Below are 27,111 nucleotides of genomic sequence, written 5' to 3'. Positions count from 1 at the left end.
ATACTTATTTACAATCTAAGTGGCAAAAGTGGGGTCACATGTTTCCCCACGTCAACTCTTGTACCGCATCTCACCTACGGGACATTTTACGCTCTGGCTAACGTACGTCAATTGCCAAAGAATTGAACTGCTGCCGTTATCGTTGAAATGATTTACAGATAAGAATATTTCACATCACATTTACATCGAGATTTGTGTATGATGCTTCAATTTTATACTTCTAAAGAATCTTAAACTAAGATTGGCAATTCCGAGAATAAACTTTCTAATTATTTTAAAATCTTAACATAAAAGTCTTAAAACTTTTTTTCTCATATTTAATTATTACTTGAGTGAGAATTTATGAAGAGTGGATCTAAAAGTTATGTTATATATTAATAACTATAAAAAAGGTTAAAGAAGTTATTGAACTGAATTATGATAAAAATCTGGACCCGAAAATATACCTAATTACTTCAAGAGCGCAGTGTGAATTTTTAGTTTGGGGACACACAGTCCCCCTCATTTGTCTTTTAGGGTTAACAGATAGATGGTAATAATAACATATCATATAAAAATATTTATATTTTAACAATGTTCTTAACAATATATTTAACGGGAGTAGTTTCGGTCATCCCCCTCGCATGACTATATAAAATATCTTATATTTCTACATATATACATATATTGATATTGCCTTTTGGTTCTATGCACGCTTTTCTGGGCTTACGTAACAAGTCGTCGTACTCAATCCAATTAGTGTCAATTACGTATGTATGCAGTACAATAACCAGAATTTAGGCTCCTGTTCTGGTCTCAACAATTTTGTTCTGAATTGTTTCAGTGGAAAACACGATAGTTCTAACGTGGGAAGCCTGGAACAAAATTTTTAACCAAGAAATTCAAAAAATTAATTTTTTCGATGAAGAGTAAAGTGCTTTTTAGGCTCCTGTTCTGGTCTTAACAATTTTGTTCTGAGTTCTACGCGGTTAGAAATATGTTCTAGATCGACAGTTTTGTAAGTCATTTTGTTTACGAATAAATGGCCAAAAACTATTATTTTAAAAATTTTTTCTTTTTTCAATATCTTTTAAAATTTTTAACCAATCAAACTAATACTTTGGAACAATGTTTGGAACAACTAGAACAATCTGTAGCGATAAAAAATTTCGATTTTCGAAAAAAGAGGGGCCAGCCAAAAATAGTATATTGTACAACTAGTGGAAAAAGTGGTCGATTCTGAATGAGTGTGAAGTTGACCATCACACTCATTTGGGCTCGACCACTCTTCCCACGAGTTGTTTATACTATTTTTCCTAACAAGAGCGTGAAACAGGCCGCTTTTCGCGCTTGTTTTACAATTTCATTTTTCCACTAGTTGAGAAATAGCTCCATGTTTCAACGCTTACGTCATCATTGCGAAATGGATCGTTTTGCTCACTCAAAACAAACGCGAAAAGCGGCCCATTTCACGCTCGCGTTAGGAAAAATCGGTTTTTTTTATTGAAAAATTGTTTGGGATTAAGGAATATCATTTTGGGACAATGTAGTACAAATTCAGAACAACCTGAAACAACTTCCAAAAATAAAAATTTCAAAAAAGGAGGGCTAACTTCATACACTCATATATTTCACTATCTATCACGCGGCGACGGTCACGATCGTCACTATTCCTAGGTTATAATAAAACTGACTGACAGCGCGCTGAACGCACTGACTGCACTGAGCGCAGTACGCACGCACACGTATACATACATATATTGATATATCGACTCGAATGGATTTACTCGCTGGATTGATAATACCTAATTTAGGTATTATCCTGACCGATAAGTCTATCGACCTAATTTACCTACTAGATCAATCGATAAGAGATCAGACACAACGAAAAAAATAAGGAATAAGATAAAGGAATAAGGAATAAGGCATGTTGCATCTCACTTTAATGTACGTGTACTGAAGTGAGATGCGACATTCCCTTATTCCTTATTCTTTTATCTTATTCCTTATTTTTCTCATTGTGTCTGAGCCCTAATAATGCGCGCGTGATATTGAAACTGGCGATACTAGCACCGCCAGTGTCAAAATAGTGAAAGTTACATATCTCTGATATATATATGTTATATTGAGATGAGAGCGGTCGACGTATCTTACGTATCTTAATATAAAATTTTCACATTTGGACTTTGCGTCGCAATATCTCCGCTCGCAGGGCATGTAAGGGAAAAATAAAAACATGTACCCCCCCCCCTAAATCGACCCCAAGCTATCGATCAAGCCTACTTAGAATTTGATCCGTTCACTCGTTATTGAGATCTCAAAATCTCGGGTACTCGCAACTCGTGCGTTAGCGTAAATGAGTCACGGTGCGTCTCGCTCCGCGCGTACTTGGCGCGAGACACTGCCGTGTCTCTTGATATTGTATTCCGTTTTCATTCTTTTATGTATGTACAATTTCGGGTGTAATCCCTTTCATCACGTTCATTTCACGTCTATACGGAGTCTGAATATATATCTGTCATTGTTCATTTATGTTCATTCGACGTCCATTGAATATCTACTGTCAGGGAACCATGTTCACCAATTTCATAAACGGATATGCCATAAAAATCTGTTATATGTTTAAAGTACATAAAACGGATATTTTATGGATAGGTATTCTTAATATTCTTAAAGAATTTGTAGGATATTTTTCGGATATTCGTGTGCTATCTGGAAAATTTGCATCCGTCTCTATACAAGGAGGAAATTGTTAACAAAATCGGAAAGTAAACGCAACATTTCAATTACAATGTTAGTAATCTTTCGCATCCAGATGACTTTGCAAATAGTATACCCGACTTCCGTAAATATCGGAAGAACATCGGTAAACACGAAATGAGAAATTCAATGACGAAAATTGCCACAGGTTGAGATCGTGATTGACATATGTGTTATTGAAATGTACAAAAAATATCATAAAAATGCAAAATCGTTGATAATGAATTTGATAAAAGAGTTTAGATAAAAAATTAGATTCCGCGATCGAAGGATTTGAAATAATCTATTATTCACAAAAATTTCGAGGAAAATTTCTCTCTCTCTCTCTCTTTCCGGATGAGATATAAGAGAGAGAGAGAGATATCAAATAGCGTGAGTTCGATCGAATCCTCCGAGCACAGGAATGCGAATAATTAAATTGGCGAATAATTAAATATTGTAGCTATTTGTAGTCAATTCATCCTTTTCAACAGACGCTATCACATTTTTCGCATGCAATTCACGTATACCAATGTCTTCGATGCAATGCACGTTATTCCGAAATTCCGAATGATTGACCACAATTAACGAACAACTGGTGCGCCGATAGCGCTATACTTTCTACACCCGCGCCACTCTTCCACACTGTTTACACGTGTAATTTTTAAGATAAATAAAATTACACGTGTAAACTGAATTTGTTTACTGTTTGGTGAAGTCCTTAGTCCAATTATGTGTGAATCTTGAGAAAACAGTATCTTATATCACAATAGTATGCAAGTTTCACTTAAAGATGTATGTCGTTAATGTCAAAATAACAGGATAAAGCTGAAATTTACAGAGATTGTGCACTTATATATCCCAAAAACCTGTGTTAAATTTGCGATTGATTGTCCGACCCGTTTCTGAGATATTTGCTTTAAAAGTTACAAAAATTGTATATATATAGATATACTTTCCATGTAAATATCATAATATGTATCTCTGCTCATGTAAGATAAAAATGAATGAAATTTATATGGTACACTTCTATGACATCGAAAATTACAATTACGGTTTTTTAAGATTTTCTGGTTATATTTTTTTTCAAATTTTTAATGATTTATTTAAACAATATCAAGTACAAAAATGGGACAAAATTGCGATTTTTACGCTTTTTCGATCCCAATGATACCATGTTGTTTATGAATAATTTCTGAGATTAGCTCTACACTGTTTAATCAAGAAAACAAAATTTTGCTACATACAGCTATAGCGACATACATCTTTAAGTAAGAAGGAGATAGTAGTTTGAATGAGTTAAAAATAGCTGTTTTTTTTTCAGGAATGTTTTAATGAAAAAAAGGTAATAAATAAAATAAAAAAAGGTTTTCTTTATCAAATATAATGTACTTACAATAATGTATTTAAAAAATTCTTTTATACAATTTTATTATAAATAATGGCTGCGACAGCTGTCGGCGCGGACTATGCTTATCAAAACGTATTTTGCGCCGATCATCGTAACATTCCACAGGATATTATGGAAGCAAAAATATTTCCCTGTCACTCTTAACGCCGACTATATATTTATCCATTCGACCTGTGAATACTAACTCCGGCTATAGTTATCATTCATGTAATGACCTGTCGGTACTGACACCGACTATAGCCGTCCTAGTTGGTACATTAATTTCATTTGTAATGGTCACATGATAGCATGTTTTATCACGTGTCATCGATACGTATCACATTTGCTTTCTCAATGAAATGCATTGTAACAATCAGTCAATAAAATTTTAAATAAATATTGCTTTTATGTAAATTTTATTTTTATATTTAATCAGCCATTAATGTGTACTAATATACTATAAAGTAGATACTAAAGTAGATAAGTTAAATAGCGCGAAGTAACATAAATCAATTGCGTTAATTGTGAGTATCAATAAAGCGCGTTCCGCGGTAGAGAGGTGTATAATGCGATAGAGCTCTGTGTCAAATTTATTGTTAGTCATAATAAAAAGGTGATTTTTAAAAAATAAGCTTAAATGTCCCCCACGTAAAAATTTCTTGATTTATGCATTTATAAGAAAATGACAATTGTTTGAAGTAAAAAAAGTTCAACTTCTGTGTAAAATTTAGAACTATTTTTGTTAAAAAAAATTACTTTGAAAAATCCTACATAGAAGACAAGATTAGGAAGTGAAAACATGCTAGCAAATCAATTAAATAATTTTGGAGATATCGCGACCATCGATTTTAAGAACACTATTTCAAGAAAAACGCGCGTTTAAAGTTTCAATTGTGAATATCTCGAAGAACAATTAAACAATCGGTTCTTATTTTTAGTCAGCTATATTTCTGATCCATATAACTCAGCTTCCTTCTCACTAGGAAAGATCCTCCACTAAAAAATTCAAAAAATTATAAAACTGACAAAATACGTAGAAAATGTAATATATAATAAGCTATTTTTTACTATCTGAATTCACTAAAGGGAAAAAAATCAGTCCAATCATAGAGGTTGGTCCATTTTTCGTTTTTATTTTATTGACACTGTGAGCTTGAAATAGTTGAAAGAAATTTGCTTATTGATTAGTTATACCAATTATTCAAGGTCGATTATTTATTGCCAATGAAACATTTTGATAAAAAATTTAAAAAACGTGGAAATCAAAATAGAAAAAAGGAAAGAATATCTGTAAGTCAAAATATTTATACACAAAAAAAAATTAATGCTCTATTGTATCTATATTATATGTAATGTTAATATATATGTATATGTGTATATGTGCTAATGTGCGTATAAATTAAATACAAAAACATTATGTGTCTAACACGATGTCGTAACGATGTAATCACCATAATTTTAATTTATATTTTCCGAGACTCGATTGATTACTCTGTAATATATTTTATTACAAGGAAAAGTACTTTTTAGAATGATTTTTGATAAAGTTTCTTTTGAAAGATCAGTCGATCATTTTTAATAAAATACACTTAGCAAAAGAATGTGTTTGAAAACAAAAATTGATGTAAAATATAAATGATTTAGGTTTAAATATAAATAAAAGATGTACTATCAAAAAAATAAAATTAAGATGTACAAAACAAAATAAAATTTTTAGTTTTTAAATTGTGAGGTATAATATTTAATTTAATAATTATAATTTTTCACAATTTTTATTTAAGGAAAAATTAAATTTGTATGTAACGGTTAAAATCAACTTGTTAATATTGTCTGAACAATAAAACCTAAGTATGATATCAATATTTTTGCATAGTTTGAAATATTTTTAACAATAGCTATTCTTCTAAATATATGCTATTAAAATTTCACTATAAAATGTTAATGATGTGCTTTGTATATCGATCAACTATATTGCTACATATAATATAATCTACGTAAGTATATAAAAAAGTATGCAAGTAAAAATTTGCACATTGCTTTCTCATAGTTTTTAAGTGTGCAAGTAGAAAGCAATGTACAAGTTTCCACTTGCACACTTAAAAACTATGAGGAAGCAATGTACAAGTTTCTACTTGCACATTTAAAAACTATGAGGAAGCAATGTGCAAATTTCTACTTGCACACTTAGAAACTATGAGGAAGCAATATGCAAGTTTCTATATACTTGCACACTTTTTTATGAATAGAGTATCATTAAAGATAGATTGGTGTTGTATTTGGCTTGATATCTCAAAATTTGCGGAAATTAAAGCAATCACGTAGATTTTTTTAAACAGAAATCGGTAACCTCTTTATTATTAACAATTTTTATTAATTCTATTATATTTTTCAATTTTTTTTATATTATTTTATATATAATTCTTTAAAATTTATTTAATCAGTTCTTGAGTTATAGAAATTTCAGTAAACTTTGCTGTTTTTTTTTTTTTTTTTTTTTACAGAAATTGGTAACTAATCAACCAAATCCAGAACTAATCTTAACAAATTATATATGAAATAGGGGTAGAAAAAACTGGAGAATATAATAGAATTAATAAAAATTGTTAATAATAAAGGAGTTACCAATTTCTTACGACTTATTTTGAATTATTTGCTGGCGACGGAAATTGTTTTGTTTATTTACCAATTTCTGTTAAAAAAAAAACAGCCAAGTTTATTGAAATTTCTATAACTCAAGAACTGCTAAATTAAATTTTAAAAAATTATATATAAAATAAGGGTAGAAAAAACTGAAAAGTATAATAAAATTAGAAATAGATCGATATCTTAAATATTGAAAAAGCTATAGCGTAAAACACGCTTTTCTGAAAAATGAAAATCCATACCGGTCGACGGATTTTAATAAAATTGGAGGAGAACATATTTTCTATGATACTCTATTTGTGTGCAAAACTTCAACCCGGTATCTAAAAAATTGTAGAAGTAGATGCGTGTACAAAAAATCCGTACACACACACACACAGACACACACACACACACACAGATACTTCCAGACATTTTCTACTAATATGATTTCTCGACATTTTAGAACAATCTAAATCTATTTCCTTTAAAATCTCGAAAAAATTTTTTTTACCATCACAAAGTTTCTTCTTTGAGGAAGCAAAATTGCAATAAATAATAAAAACATATAAAACAATAAATCAGTTATTGAAAATGCATGCACGCAAACGTTAATGCATATTATTGCACAAAAAGGACAAAGAATAACGAGCGCATAAATGCTTTTATAAGGCGACTTTTCCCTTTCATGATGTTTAATCGAAAGCATGACGAAGTTAAATGAAAATTGATAGCGGAAACAGACGGGATAACGTTATAAATCGATCCATTAATTGTGCGATATGCGATGCGCGAATTCGCATCAATAACAAATGTATCGCCGCTTTAATTTGATTTAATCGATCATTTGCATGGTTTTTGTTTGTTGATAAGATTTAGCATTATCATACAGGATGTTTATTCATTAAAACAGATAAAATAATATCTTACTTCAGAAAACGTAATATTAGTTATTACTATATTTTTTCTTGCATTTTCTTGTAATTTAAACAAAACAATTTCCGTCGCCAGCAAATAATTCAAAATAAGTCGTTTTATTTTTGACCCAACTGGCCAATAGAAACAAGATTGCACGACGTTTTGACCGAATTCCGGTCCTTATCAAGTGCTTTAATTTAAGTTACACCGATCCGCATGACAAATTTAATTGCATCGTTGACGTGGTGTCCTGACAACGTCAAGACAAACGCAAAACTAAACAAAAGAGAAAATAATACATTTAACAATAGAAAAACTATACAAAATCGTCACAATATCGCGCTGGTCAAAAACAATAAAATTAATTAACACTGTAAAAATCAGTTAAAAGCTTACAATTCTTATGCGTTCCAAAACAAACGGTGAAATCAAAACGTCACCAGCCATATCGAGGCACAACGTCCGAACAGTAAGACAGTCAAAGTCGAAATGAGTTGTCAAACGTGATCCGCGGATAGCAAACGGCGCTCTGGTGGAAAAACGAGCAGAACCGAATATATTCTTGTATACTTGTAATTCTTGTAATTTAATTTGTCCAACTCCGAGTTTTTTCTTTAAATTTCTTATTATAAGAAAAAATCAGAAAGTAAAATAAATTTGAATAACAATTAAGTAATTTTAAATCAACTGACTGGCAATATATAACGTCTTTTCGATGTGACCATTGAAAAAACTATGAGCCAATTCGCTTTGTCGGATTCACACAGCACTTTTTCGGATCAATCGTCAAGAAATTATTAATTTCGACCAACGCTTTTGGTCGGGTAATGTAATTTCTGAATTAAATAATTTTATTTTATTGCGAAAAAATATTACCCCAGCCAGGGTTCGAACCTGGAACCTCCCGTATATCGTGCGAGTGTCGTGCCAATTCGACCACTGGGGCTGTGGTAATATTTATCGCAATAACAATTATAGGATGGAGCACCAATTCTTCAGTCAACGGTGAATAATAACAGAATAATGGATTTTCTTCGCCAGTATATAGAATAACAATTAAGTAATTTTAAATCGACTGACTGGCGATATATAACGTCTTTTCGATGTGACCATTGAAAAAACTATGAGCTAACTCGCTTTGTCGGATTCACACAGCACTTTTTCAGAAATTACATCACCCGACCAAAAGCGTTGGTCGAAATTAATAATTTCTTGACGATTGATCCGAAAAAGTGCTGTGTGAATCCGACAAAGCGAGTTGGCTCATAGTTTTTTCAATGGTCACATCGAAAAGACGTTATATATTGCCAGTCAGTCGATTTAAAATTACTTAATTGTTATTCTATATACTAGCGAAGAAAATTCATTATTCTGTTAAAATAAATTTGCCCAACATAGGAGCGCCATAAACAAAACTAGCACTAGTTATAAGAACTACATGATTGAATTATAGTTACAGTACAGTATCACTTTAGTTGCGTGGTAACTTTCGCTTATAATTGGTTGAATGGCATGGCCACCCCATTGTCAGATTGCAACGTTAGTGAACTGTAATCCGATTTTTTGTGGTCAAAAGGGGAAAACATCAGAAATCTACAGAAGAATGGTAGCGCAGTACGGTGAAAACTGTATGGGATAGAAAAATGTCTACATATGGATGAACAGATTAAGAGTGTGAAGAAGAGTGAGAGAAAGCGGAGCATACGTGACTTCAGGACTAGCTAAAAAACGTTCTTTGCAAACGGAATCAGAAGATTTGTGAACTGTTACACGAAATGTGTTGCAAAGTTTGGCGATTATATAATGAAAAATGATGTTGTATATATTTTGCTAACGTGTATTGTACGTGACAAATAAATAAATTCACTTTACTTTCTGATTTTTCTTTATATGTATAAACAAAATTATTTTATTAAATTGTAATGAGTTTCATATAAAAAAAATGTATATTATACAATTCACAGATCTATTCGTTAATAGACTTTACATTGAAATCTATTTGTCAAGATTATTAGTTACGCTAATCTCAATTATAAGAATTTTACAAAATCAGAGTCAAGACACAAGTTGTAAATTCATACAAATAATATCTTAAACGTAGATAACAAAATCTATAATTTAGAGAGTGAGAGAGGATTAACTTACACTTACTCGAACGATGTTGCCGAGCCTGTTTTATAATTAATCGTGAACCAAAATTCGTAAAGCTCTCGATCGACCGGTTGTAATAGAGAAGATCGGGGCTCGTTGGCACAAGGGGCAAGTTGGCACAAGGCGCAATGCGTTCCGTTTATGTATTTATAGCGAAAGAAACAATGGAACAGTTATCACAAAAAATCTCTTTTATAACATAGGTAGTTTTCCCAAAGTTTTATTTAAATCAAACAATTAAGTATTACAATAAAAAAAAAAAAAGAAAACTCTGATTCAAGAGGTGGCAAGTAAATGTTCGAGCGTTTCAAAACATCGTATTAATATTCTTCAGCTTGAGAAGAAAATCAAAGAGACGTATTATTAGTTTAGAAAAGAAAAGAAAAGTTTCTGTTCTTATACAACATGTTATGTTGAAAAACAACAGTAATTTATTGTAATAAAATGACTGAAATCAAACCTATGTAGGGATGGAGTATGGCTCATATGAAGGCACGCTTAGCTTGACTTGTTGTTGCCGCGCACGTGAGATCTGTGTGAATATGTGATTTTTTACCTACAATGCTGACAGAAGCTAGATATACATTTATATTAATATTTTTATATTGAAGAAAGCTATATTGGTTGGCCAATAAATCCGTGCGGTTTTTCTCGATAGATGGCGTCAAGGCGCTCTGCTAAGCTTTATCTTCAGTCGGTAAGTTTTGAAACCGTCATTGATCGATGACATTTAAACGTGTATTTAAAAAATATACGTAAATATTGCTTGAGTATCTTGCGTGTTTTGCGTTATCTGAAAATAGATAACCAGAACGAGCATTTTCGGCATATTATGCTTTTTTATTTTAAACAAGGCAAAAACGCGGCTTAAACCTGTAAAAAGATTTGTGCAGTATATGGTGAGGATGCCGTAAAAGAACGCGTATGCCAAAAGTGGTTGCGAGATTTCGTTGCGGAGATTTTTCCGTCAAAGACAAACCACGCTCAGGCCGACCAAATGAAATCGGTAGCGACAATTTGAAGGCGATGATCGACTCCAATCCATTACATGACGCGGAAGATTGCAGTCGTTCTCCTAATATCGAAATCGAGCGTGGAAAATTATCTGCATCAACTTGGATACGTTAGCCGTCTCGATGTTTGGGTTCCACACTGAACTGAAAGAAGCTCATTTAATCCAACGCATTTTCATCAGCGATTCACTCGGATAACGTGAGAAAAGCGATTCATTTCTGAAGTGTATGGTAACTGGCGATGAAAAATGGATCTTCTACAATAACATCACGCGCAAAAGGTCGTGGGGGCAGCGCAGCAAACCGTCACAAATCGCTTCGAAGGCAGGACTTCACCCGAGCAAGATTATGCTCTCAATTTGGTGGGATTGGAAAGGTGTTGTGTATTACGAGCTACTTCCGAAGAACAGAACGATCAATTCAGATGTTTACTGTAATTAGCTGGATAAATTAAATGCAGCAATCCACGAGAAACGTCCAGAATTGGTAAATCGTAAAGGTGTCGTCTTTCACCATAACAACGCTAGGCCGGACACATCTCTACTAACCTGGCAAAAATTATTGGCGCTAGGCTGGGATGTCTTACCACATCCTCCGTATTCTCCAGACATTGCATCATCAGATTATCATCTGTTCCGCTCCCTTCAAAATTCTTTGAATGGAAAGCACCTCGTTTCTGAGGAAGCTGCATGTCAAACAACACTTGGAACAGTTTTTTGCCGAGAAAGACAGGAAGTTCTTTGAACGAGGAATTATAAAGCTGCCCGAAAGATGGCAAAAGATAGTAGATAACAACGGCCAAAACATAATTGATTAAAGTTATTACCTTCTATAAAAATAATTATCAAACATTTATAAGTAAAAAACCGCACGGACTTATTGGCCAACCTAATACATCTAAAATAGTTTACAATTGTTTTTCTGCAACAGCATTTTGCTATTCGATCATTACAAAATAACTTTAAAAGATACAATCTTTATCAAGAAGTACATATCTGTTATCCGTTTTGTATTTTTATTACGTTTTCATTAATTTAACGTGGACTTTTGTCGCATAGCCAACTTACCCTACTATCAGGGCAAGTTGGCTACAATGCAGCATGTCTGTATTTCACTTATTACAAAGAAATATATGGGGCATTCCATGCCAATTCGCAAGGAGTCAAACTTCGACCTTTTTATTTTTGATGGCCGCTCGTTTTTTAACAGGTCTTTACGAGTATTAAACCCCTGTTAAATCGTTTCTATAATAAATGTAGCGTTTCCGAAATAGAGCCTGCGCAAAATGAGGACTGCAAAATTTTCAATGAATTTTTTTCTTAGACGTTGTCTAATAGGCGAAAAAATTCATTGAAAATTTTGCAGTCCTCATTTTGCGCAGGCTCTATTTCGGAAACGCTACATTTATTATAGAAACGATTTAACAGGGGTCTAATACTCGTAAAGACCTGTTAAAAAACGAGCGGCCATCAAAAATAAAAAGGTCGAAGTTTGACCCCTTGCGAATTGGCGTAAAATGCCCCATATACAGTATATTAGGAGCGTTCTTGGCATAAAAATGTAAAGAAAGGTTCTTTTTATCATATTAGTACCGTTTAATCATGATAATTAGTTGTTTAAAAACTAAAATGCCGAAATTGTGAAAAGTGTGCCAACGAGCTCCGGTCTCCCCTACGTCTTCATCAGTAATTGGATATCGTAACGATCGATTTCTCTCGCTCCTTCCTCAAGCCGTATATGATTGACTCATAAGTGATTTCCGTTTAATAATATGCCGAATAATTTCTAAATCAGATTAGTTCTTGTGCTTTTCAAGGATGATGACTCGGACTCGACTAAAAGTCCACTTCTTCCTTTTTGGTTTTCCTCTTTCGTGCTTATTTTTAGCTTTCCCATCCTCTTGCTCTTCTTATTTCGATCTATCTATTTTTCTAACTTTCCAATTTGTTATAAAATATATTACAATATATAAGTGAGTATTCTATTATAATCGCGAAAATGGTAGACGTATCTGTGTTTTGGTTTTGTATAATATGTATCATGCGGTGAATCAACACGTTCTCCGCTTTCGCAATGAAACTCGTAGAGGATTACAAAGAAAAGTCCTTCGGCGATTACAAAAGTTGCATTTTGCAACACTTTCATAAAAATGTGAACGAGAAAATTATTCTGAAACATTGAGACAAGTGGACTACGGTGCAGCGAAACGAATGAACACGAGCGATGATTATTCATAGCAGACTACGATTATTCATAGTCTGTAGCAGATGGAAACTACGTGGAGAACGCGAAAGTATGCAAAACAAATTAATTCCGTTGTATCACCGGATTCGGATGAGATGAATCGCATATCGCGTCTCTGAATATTTGAAATTTTTCATATAGTTTCTATTTATTAAACAGCTCGTATAATCTCTCGCCACTACTACTACAAGGGATATTGCTCTTAGTAGATACGCAAGGTAATAAAGAAAAGTTGGCGTAAAATTGAATTTTCTTTAATTTCTTTTTTCTCTTTTTTTATGCCAGACATGTCATTAAAACGAGCGTTTTGATTTGTTCTTTTAGTAGGCAAATTAAAACAAGATAAAAAAATATTCGAGTTTAAGCTTGAAATGGAAAGAAAGTTATTCGCATGAGTTATCTTATTTCTTATTTATTCAATGTCTTTACACATTTGACGTTTATTCTACGGATTTATCAGCGACTTAGAATTATTAATTTACATTTTGTTTACAAAATTTTGTTTTAATTTATTGTTGATGCTAATTTCTTTAAAAACTAAAATTTCTTTAAAAATGCTACAGTTTTACGTCTTTTCACAATTTTTATACTTTGTTGCTAATGTTTTATACTTTATACGAGATATATGTTAATATTGTTAATAGTCTTTTCGAGATGTACATGTATAATTCATAGTATAATTATTACAAAAGTTATTATTATGTTGATTTGTATCTAACCGGATGAACGGTTATTTCAATTTCCATTAATCCGCACAAAATTTCGGTAATTCTGTTCTCTATTCTGTCCGTGTTTATTTGTCGTTATACTGCTAATGAAAAAATTATATAGGTACAGGCAGATAATAACTTTCTTTCTATTTCAAGCTCGAATATTCTTTCATCTTGTTTTAATTCACCTATTAAAAGAACAAATAAAAAATTATATACTGGAAGAATATTCTACAAGTTAGCAGAAATACATGTGGGTAAAGGTTATCGTGACTATTCCCTATTCGATTTCAAATAAAATGAACGTACAGTTTTTTAATCCACAAGAGATTAAAATAGTCGATTAGGATTTCATTTTCACCTCTCAAAATTATGTGACGTGATCTCTCGCTTGACCTGATTACTTCGGATATCAGAAAGAAATTGGACGCACTTTTCCGATAAATGAACGACAATGGTTTTACGCGATATCGGAAAGAAGGATTTGAGGTTATTCAGAGAATTATTCTCAAAGAATACTACAATAAATATTACAATAAAGTTAAGATATAACAGAGTTTATTTCGTAGAAAATTTGATTTACTTGTTGAATTTAATCAAACATGAACTTGGCAATAAATTTTGCTAATTACAAAACTTTATCATCATCCAGTTTATCATTATCCATTATATAGTTTATCTTAAACGCATTGTCACTGAAGTGCTAAAGCTAAAGCCACTCTAATTATTGCTGCTAATTAATTTCCGTTCTAATTTAATCGTCATCAGATGCTATATAACAAAACCGCAATGTCATTTTGATGTAAAAGATTTTAAAATGTAGTAAATTATAACAATCTTCATTTTTTTTTAAATAGTAAGATATTTTCGCATTCTAAGATACAATTTAATTCGCGCGAACAAATTACATCTTTTTACAATTTAGCGAATTACATTTTCATAGATCTCGCCGTTATAACTGGAGGACGTAATTGCTAAAATACGTAGCGTAATAGAAGTTTCTTGTACTTCGTGAAGTGACATCTAATGCATCTTTGCGTGCATTTTCCATCTATATATTTCAAAATATTTTTTACCATGCAATCTAAAGCATAGCTTCGCTATTTTCTCTCATATTTTTAATTTTAAACATTATAATTGCAGTTTATAATTTACTAGATCTTAATTTTATTATTTTATTTTTTATCTCTTTGCAAGTCTCAGACACAAGAAAATAATTTAATGCTTTAATCCTTTTGCAGTATAACATATATTATTGTATATGTGCGTATATATATATATATATATATATATATATATATATATATATATATAAATATATATATATATACATATATATATATTCCTGTGTCTTAACACGTTTAAAAATGTTTTTGGTAATTATTTAATCATTAGTTTAATAAGAGTTTTTAAAGAAAAATGCTTAAACTTTAACCAAATAATATTATAATAAAATTTCTAATAAAACATAAAAAATTATTATACGATCCAAATTTTTAGATTAACAATAAAATGTTTGATATGCACAGCATCATCTTGCGTGGTGAATATTCAAATACAACTCTGATAATATAAATTTTTGGAAATTTTTAGAACATAAAAAATATATGAATCTCTCTCGATGAGAAAGCACATGCGTGAGGTTTGAAATTCTTTTATTCGTCAATGTTTGATTCTCTCTTCCAAAGCTCGAGTTAGACTGACTAACAGCATATCGAGCCAAAGCATAGTACTGCTCTTGAACATCTTTCACGTGTCGAGAGAGCACTTCGGCTTATCGCTGATCGCGTAAACAGGGCGAGTGAAGTCATGACTTGTTTATCGCCATTGCGGCGGCTTCATTTGTATCGTGAAGAACGCCGGGTACAGTGAAGTTGGATGTAGTGGCAGTATTGTCACAAATTTCTATTGATATTTATACTTTATCGCTCCCTCTCTCTCTCCCCTTCTACCTCTTTTCCACTTCCACTTCCTCACCCTCTCTTCCTCCCATTCTCTCTTTTCTCTCTTTTCTCTCGTATTTTAATAATTGAGATGTTATACATACATATAGCGATGCTCTTGAAGTTATAGTATTTGCGAATAAACGCGGTATAAATTAGCTAAAAACTTTTGGATCTTATCATTCCTAATAACAGTTTTTATATTATTATACAATTTTGTTATATTTTTATTTTGTTTTAAAAGTTACACTTATATTTTACAACCCTGAAAATTTTTTAATATAATACATATTTATTAGAATTTAAAGATATTTTATTTCTTGCGTTTTCTATATTGATCTACTCTATTTTAGATTTTTTATTTTAATTATTGCGTTTGTTAATTATTTTGTTTTAAGGCATTATAATATACAATCCCATAGAATTTAAAAATATTTTATCTTTTTATTCGTCATATTAGATCCGCTATTTTGAATTTTTATAACTTAATCTCATTTTTAAATTTTGCAATTTTAACAATTTTAAAAAATTAAATTAATTTATTTTTTTGAATATGTTTAAATTATTTTATTTAATTAAGTTAAATAAAATAAAATAACTTTTTTTATTTATTATTTATTCAAAAAATGAAGCTGGGTGTGCATTTCTTCTAACAAAAATCAAACATGAAAAGATTAACGCAGCGTCACTATAATTAAATAATAAATATTTGTTTTTCAAAAACATTTAACAAAATTCATATTTGCACCAATCGCGTACTTAACATTTAAAAAATTGTATTTTTTTTCAAATTTATATTTCGCGTTTATTACAACGATTAAAATTATTTTGCGTGCAAAATGTTAATGTTCGACCGGATCGATATCCGGTTGACTAGAATCCTAGCTCTTTCGTAAAAAGCGATATCTCATAGTATAATTCTGTAACCATTAGTGCCAAGATCCAACTAATCTAGCCACTAAACCAGCAAAATAATTAGATTGACGACAAAGAAACACTAATGATCTTCGCAATTCTCTTGTACATACTATTTTGTTACAATAACACATTCAAAATTTCACGCAACAACATTGTCTGAGGATTTTTGAAACTACTTCTATAAAGGCTGCGTTTCGATATTCACTGTCAATATATTATACTGAAAATCTATAGTTTACGATAAACGCAGCCTAAGTAGTCACCATTAAATATTTGATTCCAATCAATATATACCTATTAGTGCAGGTGACGAGACATTCGCGTGATACTTTTGTTTATCATTGGATAGCGATTATCGTTTTACCGATAATACACGTGTTCTCTTTCATCCATGAGATAAAACGAAGAAGTTGCTGCGAAACTTCATTCTGAAACCGTTTTAAGTCAGCAATTTACGTCGCCGCTGCAAAATTACAGTCCGGACTTTTGCTGCGCTTCCTATTCCGTAGAGTACGATAATGACTCCTTGCATGAATACCGCTGTACGCTTTCGAGTTTTCCCTATTCATATCGTTACATTCAATCGTTTTTCTAAAGATAATCATCTGAATTAAAAACCCAACGGCAGAAAAAGAGTAACAAAAAATAAAACTAGGAAAGTTTACTAGCCGAAATGCTATAATATGCATTAGTACTTATTTGCTACAAATTCAGAAATCCGGAAAATCTCCGGAAAATACTAAATAATTTCTTATTCTGTTTAAATTTTTTGTTTTAAATGGAAATGTGAGGTAGAGAATTTCTAAGTATCGTCAAAAACATAATATATAATTTTTTGCACAAATCACGAGATCATTTATGTTTTTTCGGATCTTTGAATTCGCCCATAACAATACTAGGTATCTGTCGCGTCATCCATTAGTTTCATCACCCACACGTTTTTCATATGTGGGGGTGTTAGCATAATGTGAAGTCAGCACCGCCACCTTTAATGTTATTTTCTTGCAAATAGATGTGCACAAATTCGGAATTTAAACAATAAATTAATAATAAATTAGCATTTAATTATGGCATATATCCAAATTTATTTTTAATGGTAAAAGTGGCAAGGTTTACAGTCATCGTGATTTTGCAGGAGAAGCAAAAGTTGACAAGGACTGTGATAAAGTGGAACTCTACGCTACCGAATCTCTCCATCCGGAATCAAAGCAAGGCAATCTCCTATTGCTATGTATGCTTGCAAAGCCCGACATCGTAATTAAAAAGATACAAGAAACATAACATAGACATCGGAAATGGCAACGCAAGATACTATCATTTCTATAGAGGAGCAAGATCTAGTCAGCGCGGAGATGCCAAACTTTACGTCGATTATCAATGATGTTCAGCCAGCTGCCACATTCCTTTCCTTCTTTATAAACTTTCCCGGCGATTATTCGCCCTACAATGCAATAGAGGTAAGTGATGCGTGGCGAAGTTACCAGCGTAATTGTGTAGCTAAGGTATAAATAAAGTATATTTTTAACACGAACACAGTCCTCAAGAGTGAATGAGTGAGTGAATAAATGATAATATTTAAAGCTGGGGCCAGACTATGCGCAATTCGTGGTTCGTGATTCGGGGTTCGCCATTCGTAAAGATTCGTACGAATCACGAATCGCGCATAGTCTGGCGCCGAAGATTCGTATAGATTCGTATCGTTCGCCAATGTCGCGGTTCGCCATTCGTATAGATTCGTGTCGTTCGCATTCATGGTTTATCATTTGTTATTCGCGATTTCGATTCGTTTATGATTCGGCAGTCATTGTATGCAAATAAAAGAAGACACCGAGGAAAGAACATTTACTTTTATTATCTAGAGTACATTTTTACGTAATAAGATTCGATCATGAGCGATAGCGATGATAGTGACGTTGAAATTGCGAGTGCAATATATATTTTAATTGCAAAGAAGAAAATGAAAAGAAGAAAGCGGAGATGGTGGATCAAACCACTATTCAATAGGTTAGTTAATAAAATCAGTATTGCAAGTTTTGAAATAAGAAATTTCTCAATCACGGTAAGACCAAATTACTTCATTAATATTTTTTATTCTAGACATAGTGGAACTGTATTGCTCAATGATGTAAAGAGGAGTGGGAAATTCGAGAATTTTTGTAGAATGTCGGCAGAGGATTAATTTCTTCTCAATTTGATAGGACCCGAATTGCTAAACAAAGCACTCATTTAAGAAAACCTGTATCAACCAAAGAGAAAGACTAGCAGTAACATTGAGATTCTTGGCGTCAGGCGATAGGTTCCGAAGTTTGAGCTATTTATTTAGAATTTCGCCACAACTAATATCGTCCATCAAATTTTCTATTTCTACTTTTGTAATCCTTGTCTTTGGGATCTCACAAGCACGAATATTGCTTTTCTATAAGCGCAAAAACGCGACATTCTGTCCATTCGGCTTCCATCCTTGCAACTAATGAACTAATCTAAATCCTAATCGACTTAATCGATTATCGAGTAAATCGAGTCTATATCGACTTTTCACCGTGAACCACGAAGATATGTACATACGAATAGACATGCACAGTGTGAACACCGCACGAATCAACACGAATTGATCATTTGTGGCGATTCGCGCTCTTTGATCTCGCCAACAAACCGCTCCGCTGGCGAAACGGCGCGAATGGTGAACAGCGAATGCAAATTCGACGAATCTGCCTATACACACTATACACGAATTTTATACAAATAGCGAACCGCTAATCACGAACCACGAATCGAAAGAGCGTTTCGCTGGCAAATCGGCGCGAATGGTAAACAATTGATGCGAATTCGACGAATCTGCCTATACACACTATTCACGAATCTTATACGAATAGCGAGCCGCGAATCACAAACCACGAATCGCGCATAGGCTGGCCCCAGCTTAATACGTTCTAGAATAAAATTCTTTTCTGAATGACTGGCTAGAAGAAAGCGAATAAAAATAACGTAACTAGAAGAAGAGCGCGTTATAAATTCACACTAAAACTATACTGAATATTAATTTCTATTTCTATCAAATTTCTATCATCTATTACGTATTTCTATCAAAGAGGTCAAAATAATTACTTGTTTTCGAAAAAAACACGATATTTAGAAAAAAACATATTTTTTACATTGATTCAGCGGAAATTCAAAATGAGATTACTATTCTTAAAAATAAGTAATAAACAGCCAACTTCAGGGGTCAATAGTGGACGCAAATACAAGCATTTTAGACATAGGAACCACGGGTCCCCAGCACTTAGTTTTGGCGCTATACACGCGTTTGAAGTTTCACTGTGGCGCTTCACCTAAATCCGCTGAAACTAAAGCCCCTTGCACAATGCCAGGCAACAGGCAATAGAAACAGGAAATAACCAAAAAATCGTTAATTGCAACCTAAAAAATTCGAATGCTATGATTGGTTGGCAACAGGCAATAGGCACAGAATTTCCAACGTGACGGAAACTCTGTGTCTATTGCCTGTGTCACTGTTTATTCTGCATTTATACATGATTTCTGATTTCTATTCCCTGTTCCTACTGCCTGTTGCCTAGCATTGTGCAAGGGGCTTAAGTGCCGGGGATCCCATATGGTTCCTATGTTCAAAATGCTTGTATTTGTGTCCTCTATTGACTCTTAAAGTAACGTACCAAAGTTTTTCCACACTCTGTATATATAATATATATCTTTCTTATTAAAACAAATATATATATATATTGCGACGCTTTTTCCCCCGGTCTCGCAATCCGGTGGAGGGCTATCGTGGATTGGCAGCACGCGTAACTAATTCCGACACCAAAGATTGGGCGCCAGATGCGACGGATCGCACCACCGTACACTATAATATCTAACGCGATATTCCCGGCAATACTTTAGGGCGTAGGGTTCTTTCAGGGAATTCGGAGAGAGGCGTCACACAATCAATCACACACAAGAGAATAAATAATAATAACAGAGGATATATTTAGTCAGATAATATCAATGGGTATAATCGGTCTGAGTCTCTCGTATTACCGCAAAAATGTCGGATGGGCTGACGCACGAATGCCGCAACGCAATAAGTGCACGCGGTAATGTCGAATCTTTCACACTGTAGATTGGATCAACGCAACAGATAAACGCAGGCGAACACACGAAAGCTTAACATAATTACGATTCAGGTATCGCGGTACCTTGCTTCAAACTCAAAACGAACTTACGCCACGAGGCCGACGAACCGACTCGCCGCACCTTCGGTTGCTCCTTCAACGCGCACCCGGGCCACCTCGATTCCGCACGACGCAAAAATTATGGGCGATCTCGCCGAGTCGACCACGCTGGCCGGCGATTGCCCCCGAACACGAAATAAGGACTCGTATCGCGGACGATCCCACGGCTTGCCATGCGAATCCCGAATTCTCTCGCAAGCACGGAGATTCCGCGGCCCCGCGCCGATCCCGCCGATCTTTCCGTCCCGCCAAACACAATATTCGCCGTCCTCGAGGGCCCGGATACGTTACTCAAATACGAGGACGAGTGCCCTTCACATGACCACTCGCGGCTCGCCGTTACCCGCACAACTCGCTCCCGTTATCGCCACGCAAGGCATCACTCTCAATAATAGGGCCAAGACGCGACACGATTACGAACATAAATATTATGGCCAAGACGCGACGCGATTACGAACATAAGCTCTATCACAATGAAACGCGACACGATTACGAATAACGCGATACGATTACTTACATTAATTCAACGAGACGCTACACAATTCGACCCGATTAATCCGATTCACATATCTCAACGCCACGCGACTGTCGGCCGTGGCGGTGCTCGCGGGGAGGGCACAATTGGTCTCTACGCACTAGAGAGCTCACTCTCGGCAAGGCCCTGGCACGATTTCCACCCGACTCTACTTTAATGCGAGCGCAAGGTAACGCACGCTCTGACCTCGCTGTCCACAGGTAATCCTGCGGCGCTCAGGTAACCGATGTGTGCCATGGGCCGATGCCTCGAGCGAACCCTCTTTTTCTTAACGCGGGGACGCCAGAGTGGTGACCTTACAATGTGTCGTCGTCCCTTCGGCAGTCTGGGCAGCTCGGGATCCGGGAGATGCGTCCTGTACTTTAGCCGGCACGACAGTGTCGGAAACGATAGCCTGCCGGGATCGCGCCGGTTCCCCGCGCCTGCGCTGTAGCGTGTCGCTCGACCGGATTGCCGATCCTAGCGCTTCCTGCGCCTAGGCCGCCCGTGCGCCGCTCCTTCCGGGGGCGCCACTCCAATTCCAGGGCGCTCTCGTCGGCGCCTCAGCTTCTCGCGCGCCTCCCTTTCCGGCGGCGCCGCTGCAACTACCTCCGATTCGGCGCGGGCTTTTCGACTCAACCGGCTGTCCGGGCCGCAATGATCGAGTCGGCGTTCGGGGTCAGGCTGGCCGGGCCTCGGCCCCGTCCGCCGGCATCCCCTCGGGGTGACGGCCCCAGGGCTGCGCCTTTCCCTGGGCCGCTCCTCGGTACCCTGGTCTGACTGGCATTTTGCTCGGGGGTGACTCGGGGTCTTCCAGATCGTTATACTGCCGCTGTTACGACCGAGTGCGGGGTGAATTCCGGCCGGCGACGCTCATGCACTTGCAGGGAGGTCCGGGCGATCCGACTTCCAGCCATGTCCCCTGGCCGTGTCCTTAATTCTCGTTGCGGCTCCCGGCCGTTACAGGTTGACTCCGGTCACCACTGGCAATCCCTTAAAAACTTAACAACTAATTAGACCAATTACTAATACGCGACCGCCCTCCTCTCGCTCTAACGAGGAGGCATCCCCGAATTTCCCTCGGCCGAGCCCGTCCGGGAAGGAGACGCGACTTGTCACGTCACAATATATATAAACATATGTATATCTTTTATTCAACAGTTTTATATATGATTCAGCACATTTCTTGCAGAGACAGAGACAGAGAGAGAGAGAGAGAGAGAGAGAGATTTTTTTGATGGATTAATCTTTATTAGCTTTCTCAGCTATTTAAAATACATATCAGTTTACATTAGAGAAGGTGATATAGGCCGATTCCATCCCGGGGGCTCCGAGAGGGGGTGAGGGAGGGGGGTATCGGATTACGCAAAAGGGGGAGTGAAGGGGAGGGGAGGGGGCGGGGTATCGGGTTACACAAAAATATTGGATTACTAAGGGGTGAGGGGAGGGGAGGGGGAGAAGAGGGGGCGGGGTATCGAATTTCAAGGATATCGGATTACGCCGTGGAGGAAAGGAAAAGTGACCTTGGCATACCACGTGTATGACTCACCGGGATGACTCACCGGGATGACTCATGTCCGGTATGACTCACCGGGATGACTCACCCGCGCCGCGGGCCCACGCGGGGAGTCCGCGTTCGCGTTCGCGTTCGTGTTCGCCGCGCGCCGCGGGTCCGCGCGTGGGGTGCGCATCGCACCGGTCGCGGGGTACGTTCGCAACGACGCCGCTAGGCGGTGCATAATAGTAAGACTAACTCGATAGCGCACTAAGTAGGAGCGTGTTTAATAACGCTAACGCATCGAACCTGTCGGGACATGTTCGTCGTAAACAACATTTTTCTAGAAAAAGGGGGCGATTATTGCGTAGACTAAACAAATTCGCTAAACAATCTATCTACGCAGTACGTAAGAAGACAAAGAAAGAAAAATGACGGGACGATGATCGACCCAATAACGCATCGAACTTGTCGGAACATGTTCGTCGTAAACAACATTTTTCCAGAAAAAGGGGGATGGTTATCGCGTAGACTAAACAATTTCGCGCTATTTTTTAAGACGCAGTACGTGAAAAACAATCGAAGAAATGACGGATCGACGATGATCGACCGCAACGAAGCGATGATGAAAGTTAGGTATAGGAAAGGACATGCACGCAAAGAAATTACATCGTTCATTTAGGTGTAAAAAAAAGCATGTTTATTTAACTCTTTTTTTACATAATATACCTCACGTACTAAAAAAATTAAAGCTGCGAGCTCACAATCGATGAGCTGATTCGTATTAAACGCATCGCTAGCGTATATTACATTCGACGCTTCCCTGGGATCCTTCACGGTGGACGCGATATCGGAGAACTGCGCAAACTTTGCATCGCATGCCGCAAGTATTCTGACCAAACGATCGAATCTTGCATCGATGCACCGATCGAGATCGAACATACGATGCAACATCGATTCGGTCATCATCAAGCGTACGTTTGCAGATCCTAAACGTATGAGTTTGACGTTTTTAACCGTACGAACTTTCACCGTAAGCGATCTAACGTTTATAAAACTATGGACATCTTTGTAGTCATTGCAAAAGAAATTATGAATATTTCGCCGTTGCTCGTAGAGTGCTTTCCATGTTTCGAGAGACAACAGCAGTTCCTTTCCTCGATGATCTCCAACGACGATCTCCACATAGCTCGGTGGGCCCACGTTGATGCCAATTTCAAGGAATTTGTATCCCGTAGCTGTCAGCGCGTATTGTCTGCTGAGTATACGAACCGCGCGACGGTCCCCCGAAATACTGGATAAAAAAATGAAATTAGTTTTTTATTTTCATAAGTAATACAATTTACAAAAATATAAAAACTGGGTTCTATATGTTATTTTATCTTAAAAGCAACTTACCTATCACATATGGCCTCATACGTTTCAGTTTCAACGTCATGATTCGGCACGTAATGATTCACGGCATTCGCGCATTTTGCATCGTTGTTGCTGCTGCTGCTGCTGCATCCTTCAAAGGAGAACATTTTCGCCCTCTAGGCTCTGAGAAGTTGACCGACAGTACAAGCGATCGCGACAAGACTGATCATATGAAATTAATCGAGTATACTCGACAATTCTAAAAGTAATGATGTGGTGGGGGAAAGAGAGAGGAGGAATTAATGTTTATAGAACTGCGCAGTGAATTTTTTATTAGGAGATAGAGAAGTAAAGCCTACTCTAACGGTGATGATGGGGGAGAGGAGGGGGAGTAAGAAATAAAACATTATAAAAAATTATATATAATTTATTTTTCCTAACGCGAGCGTGAAATGGGCCGCTTTTCGCACTTGTTTTGAGTGAGCAAAACGATCCATTTAGCAATGATGACGTAAGCGTTGAAACATGGAGCCATTTCTCAACTAGTGGAGAAATGAAATTGTAAAACAAGCGCGAAAAGCGGCCTGTTTCACGCTCTTGTTAAAAAAAATAGTATGAACAACTCGTGGGAAGAGTGGTCGAGCCCAAATGAGTGTGATGGTCGCACGAGCGAGCGAGCAACTTCACACTCATTCCGAATCGACCACTTTTTTCACTAGTTGGACAATATACTATTTTAAAAAAGATCACAAATCTTTATGACGTCGCGCGCGACCACTAGTTGAATAGTTTTATTACATTTTGTAACGCGCAATTCTTTTCATGTTTTCCGCATCGCATAGTATTGGTGTCATCTAGTTTATTTAAAGATTTGATATCTTCGTAATGCGCATTCAGAGTCTCGACGATTAAATTTTTTCGCGCATAATTCTCCAGCAGATCCACCAGCCATTCTCGTTTCTGGCATCCCTTGACGTACACGAGAGTCGGCATCTCGTCGTCATCATCTTCATCGTCTTCTTCTTCTTCCACACCAAGCACGGCCGACGTAATCAGGCGTTTCACCATGCTGTACGGCACGTTTCCGTCTTCCCATTGTAATCCATGGTGATTGCGAATCAACCAGGTAGCGCACGATTTGTCGGATTTTGTGAGGAGATTCCACGGCATGGGGTAAAGATGTGATGCGTCAGAACGCAGCCTTTTCTCAGCACCGCCACCTCTTTCACGACCATCCCGACGAGGAATCCTTGCAGGTCCACGAACGTTGGTATGGACATGACGAGATTTCTTTATCTCTCTCCTTCGTCGATGCGTCAATCGAGAGGAATGACGCGCAACTCTGCAAACCGTCTCGCGACACTCTGATTTATACTTTTCCCTCCCTTACCTCTCTCAATAATTGTATCGGAGATTGATGGAAAGAGAGAGAAAATATTTACGTCGACGTTGCCGCGAACATTCAGACTATTTTGCGCACCAGGTTTGTCTTAGAGACCCTATAATAAGAGTCTGGCCAACGTCCGACATTTTTCCTCAAAAACTCACGAGAGAGAAAACGATATATATACTATCTCACTCTGTCGTGGCGTGTCAGGCGTGTGTGGTGGCGTAACTCACATAACCTGAAACGGTCTCTACCTGAAACTACCGCGTGCCGGCACGTGCACTGTAAAATTACTATTGCGACGCAATAACAGCTTTCGTTATCAGTAGAATGAACGGAACTCTAAAGGGATTTCTGCGATTGTGTCCACCAGCACGCAATTGCATCCGTTTGATTCAAGTCGTTTTTTATATATCATTGCTGATCCACTACATATTTTCAAAAACTTAAAGCAATCATTGATTAATAACACAGTAATAACTGTACCAAATGATATAGTATTAAAATATAAATTACCAACAAATAAAGTAGAATTAAGACATTTTAACGAATTGATAAGTATTCAAGAAAATTCTGAACTTTTATTAACTCCCAGATTACAAATAGATGACATCAGATGCACTAATAATTTTAATAAAATGAAGGTGAACAAAGCTAGAAATGTATTTTCACATGACGTAAGCAGTTCTTTTGAATTGTTAGCGGATGAATATAATCCAGAATTTTCCACTACTGCATGGTTTGTTAAAATTATTTCTAAATGGTTTTCCCTTGTAACATCAAGAAGTTGTAAATTAACACTTGGTACAAAAGATGAAAAAATATATAATAAAACTATTGATTTTTTAAATGAAGTTATTAATATCTTTAAGCAATTAGAAATAGGTAAAGGTGATTTTAAACCGGTGCAAAGAGGCATAATAATTACCACTAAATCAATAATTGATTTAACTAAATATCTTATCACAAATAAAAAATTTAAATTTTTTTTACTTCTCGGTTTACACAGGACTGTATTGAAAATCTTTTCTCCCAACTAAGAGCTAAAAATGTCATACCTCATCCGCTACAGTTTAAAAATGATTTAAAATTAATTTCCGTTGCAATGTATATGAAGTGTATAAGTAGTAGTAATTATGATGACGATAATAAGGAATATTTGTCAGGATTTCTTGAATACATATCAGATGAAAAAAGAAAAAAAAAGATTCAATCTAGTAATATTATAGAAGATAACAATAATAATATTCCACCGTTTAATGAAAATGCAAATGTATTAAACATGTCATCTCTTGAAATAAATTTTTTATATAATATTGCAGGATATATTTTGCAATCAATTCATAAAATATGTGTAACATGTACAAATTGTTTAAAATCAGTTTTATCAAAAACACCATTGCGCTATTCATTTGCAAAATTAGTGAAACTAAAAAGTTACACAACAAATTCATTATATTTTCCTAATATAAAAACATTTATATTATTTTGGAAATTAGAACA

At 35.6% G+C, this 27,111-nt stretch overlaps 2 protein-coding genes across 2 annotated transcripts in view; one reads left to right on the top strand and one right to left on the bottom strand.

Moving 5' to 3' along the window:
• Positions 1–8,108, bottom strand: part of LOC112456813 — a 51,644-nt gene extending 43,536 nt beyond the window's left edge. Inside the window, exon 1 of the mRNA XM_025019568.1 lies at positions 8,045–8,108. Coding sequence (XP_024875336.1) covers positions 8,045–8,095 — 51 coding nt within the window. The 5' untranslated portion in view covers positions 8,096–8,108. The remainder of the gene's footprint in view (positions 1–8,044) is intronic.
• Positions 8,109–10,460: 2,352 nt separating this feature from the next.
• The window catches only part of LOC112456812 (5-hydroxytryptamine receptor 1E-like), a 90,592-nt gene continuing 73,941 nt past the window's right edge, over positions 10,461–27,111 (top strand). The window contains exons 1-2 of the mRNA XM_025019567.1: positions 10,461–10,496; positions 17,763–18,084. Coding sequence (XP_024875335.1) covers positions 17,923–18,084 — 162 coding nt within the window. The 5' untranslated portion in view covers positions 10,461–10,496; positions 17,763–17,922. The remainder of the gene's footprint in view (positions 10,497–17,762; positions 18,085–27,111) is intronic.

Source organism: Temnothorax curvispinosus, unplaced genomic scaffold, assembly GCF_003070985.1.
Source record: "Temnothorax curvispinosus isolate PA1 unplaced genomic scaffold, ASM307098v1 QBEX01007214.1, whole genome shotgun sequence".
Classification (NCBI taxonomy): domain Eukaryota; kingdom Metazoa; phylum Arthropoda; class Insecta; order Hymenoptera; family Formicidae; genus Temnothorax; species Temnothorax curvispinosus.
The sequence above is the reverse complement of the archived record's forward strand: the minus strand, read 5'-3'. Positions and strand labels throughout refer to the sequence as shown.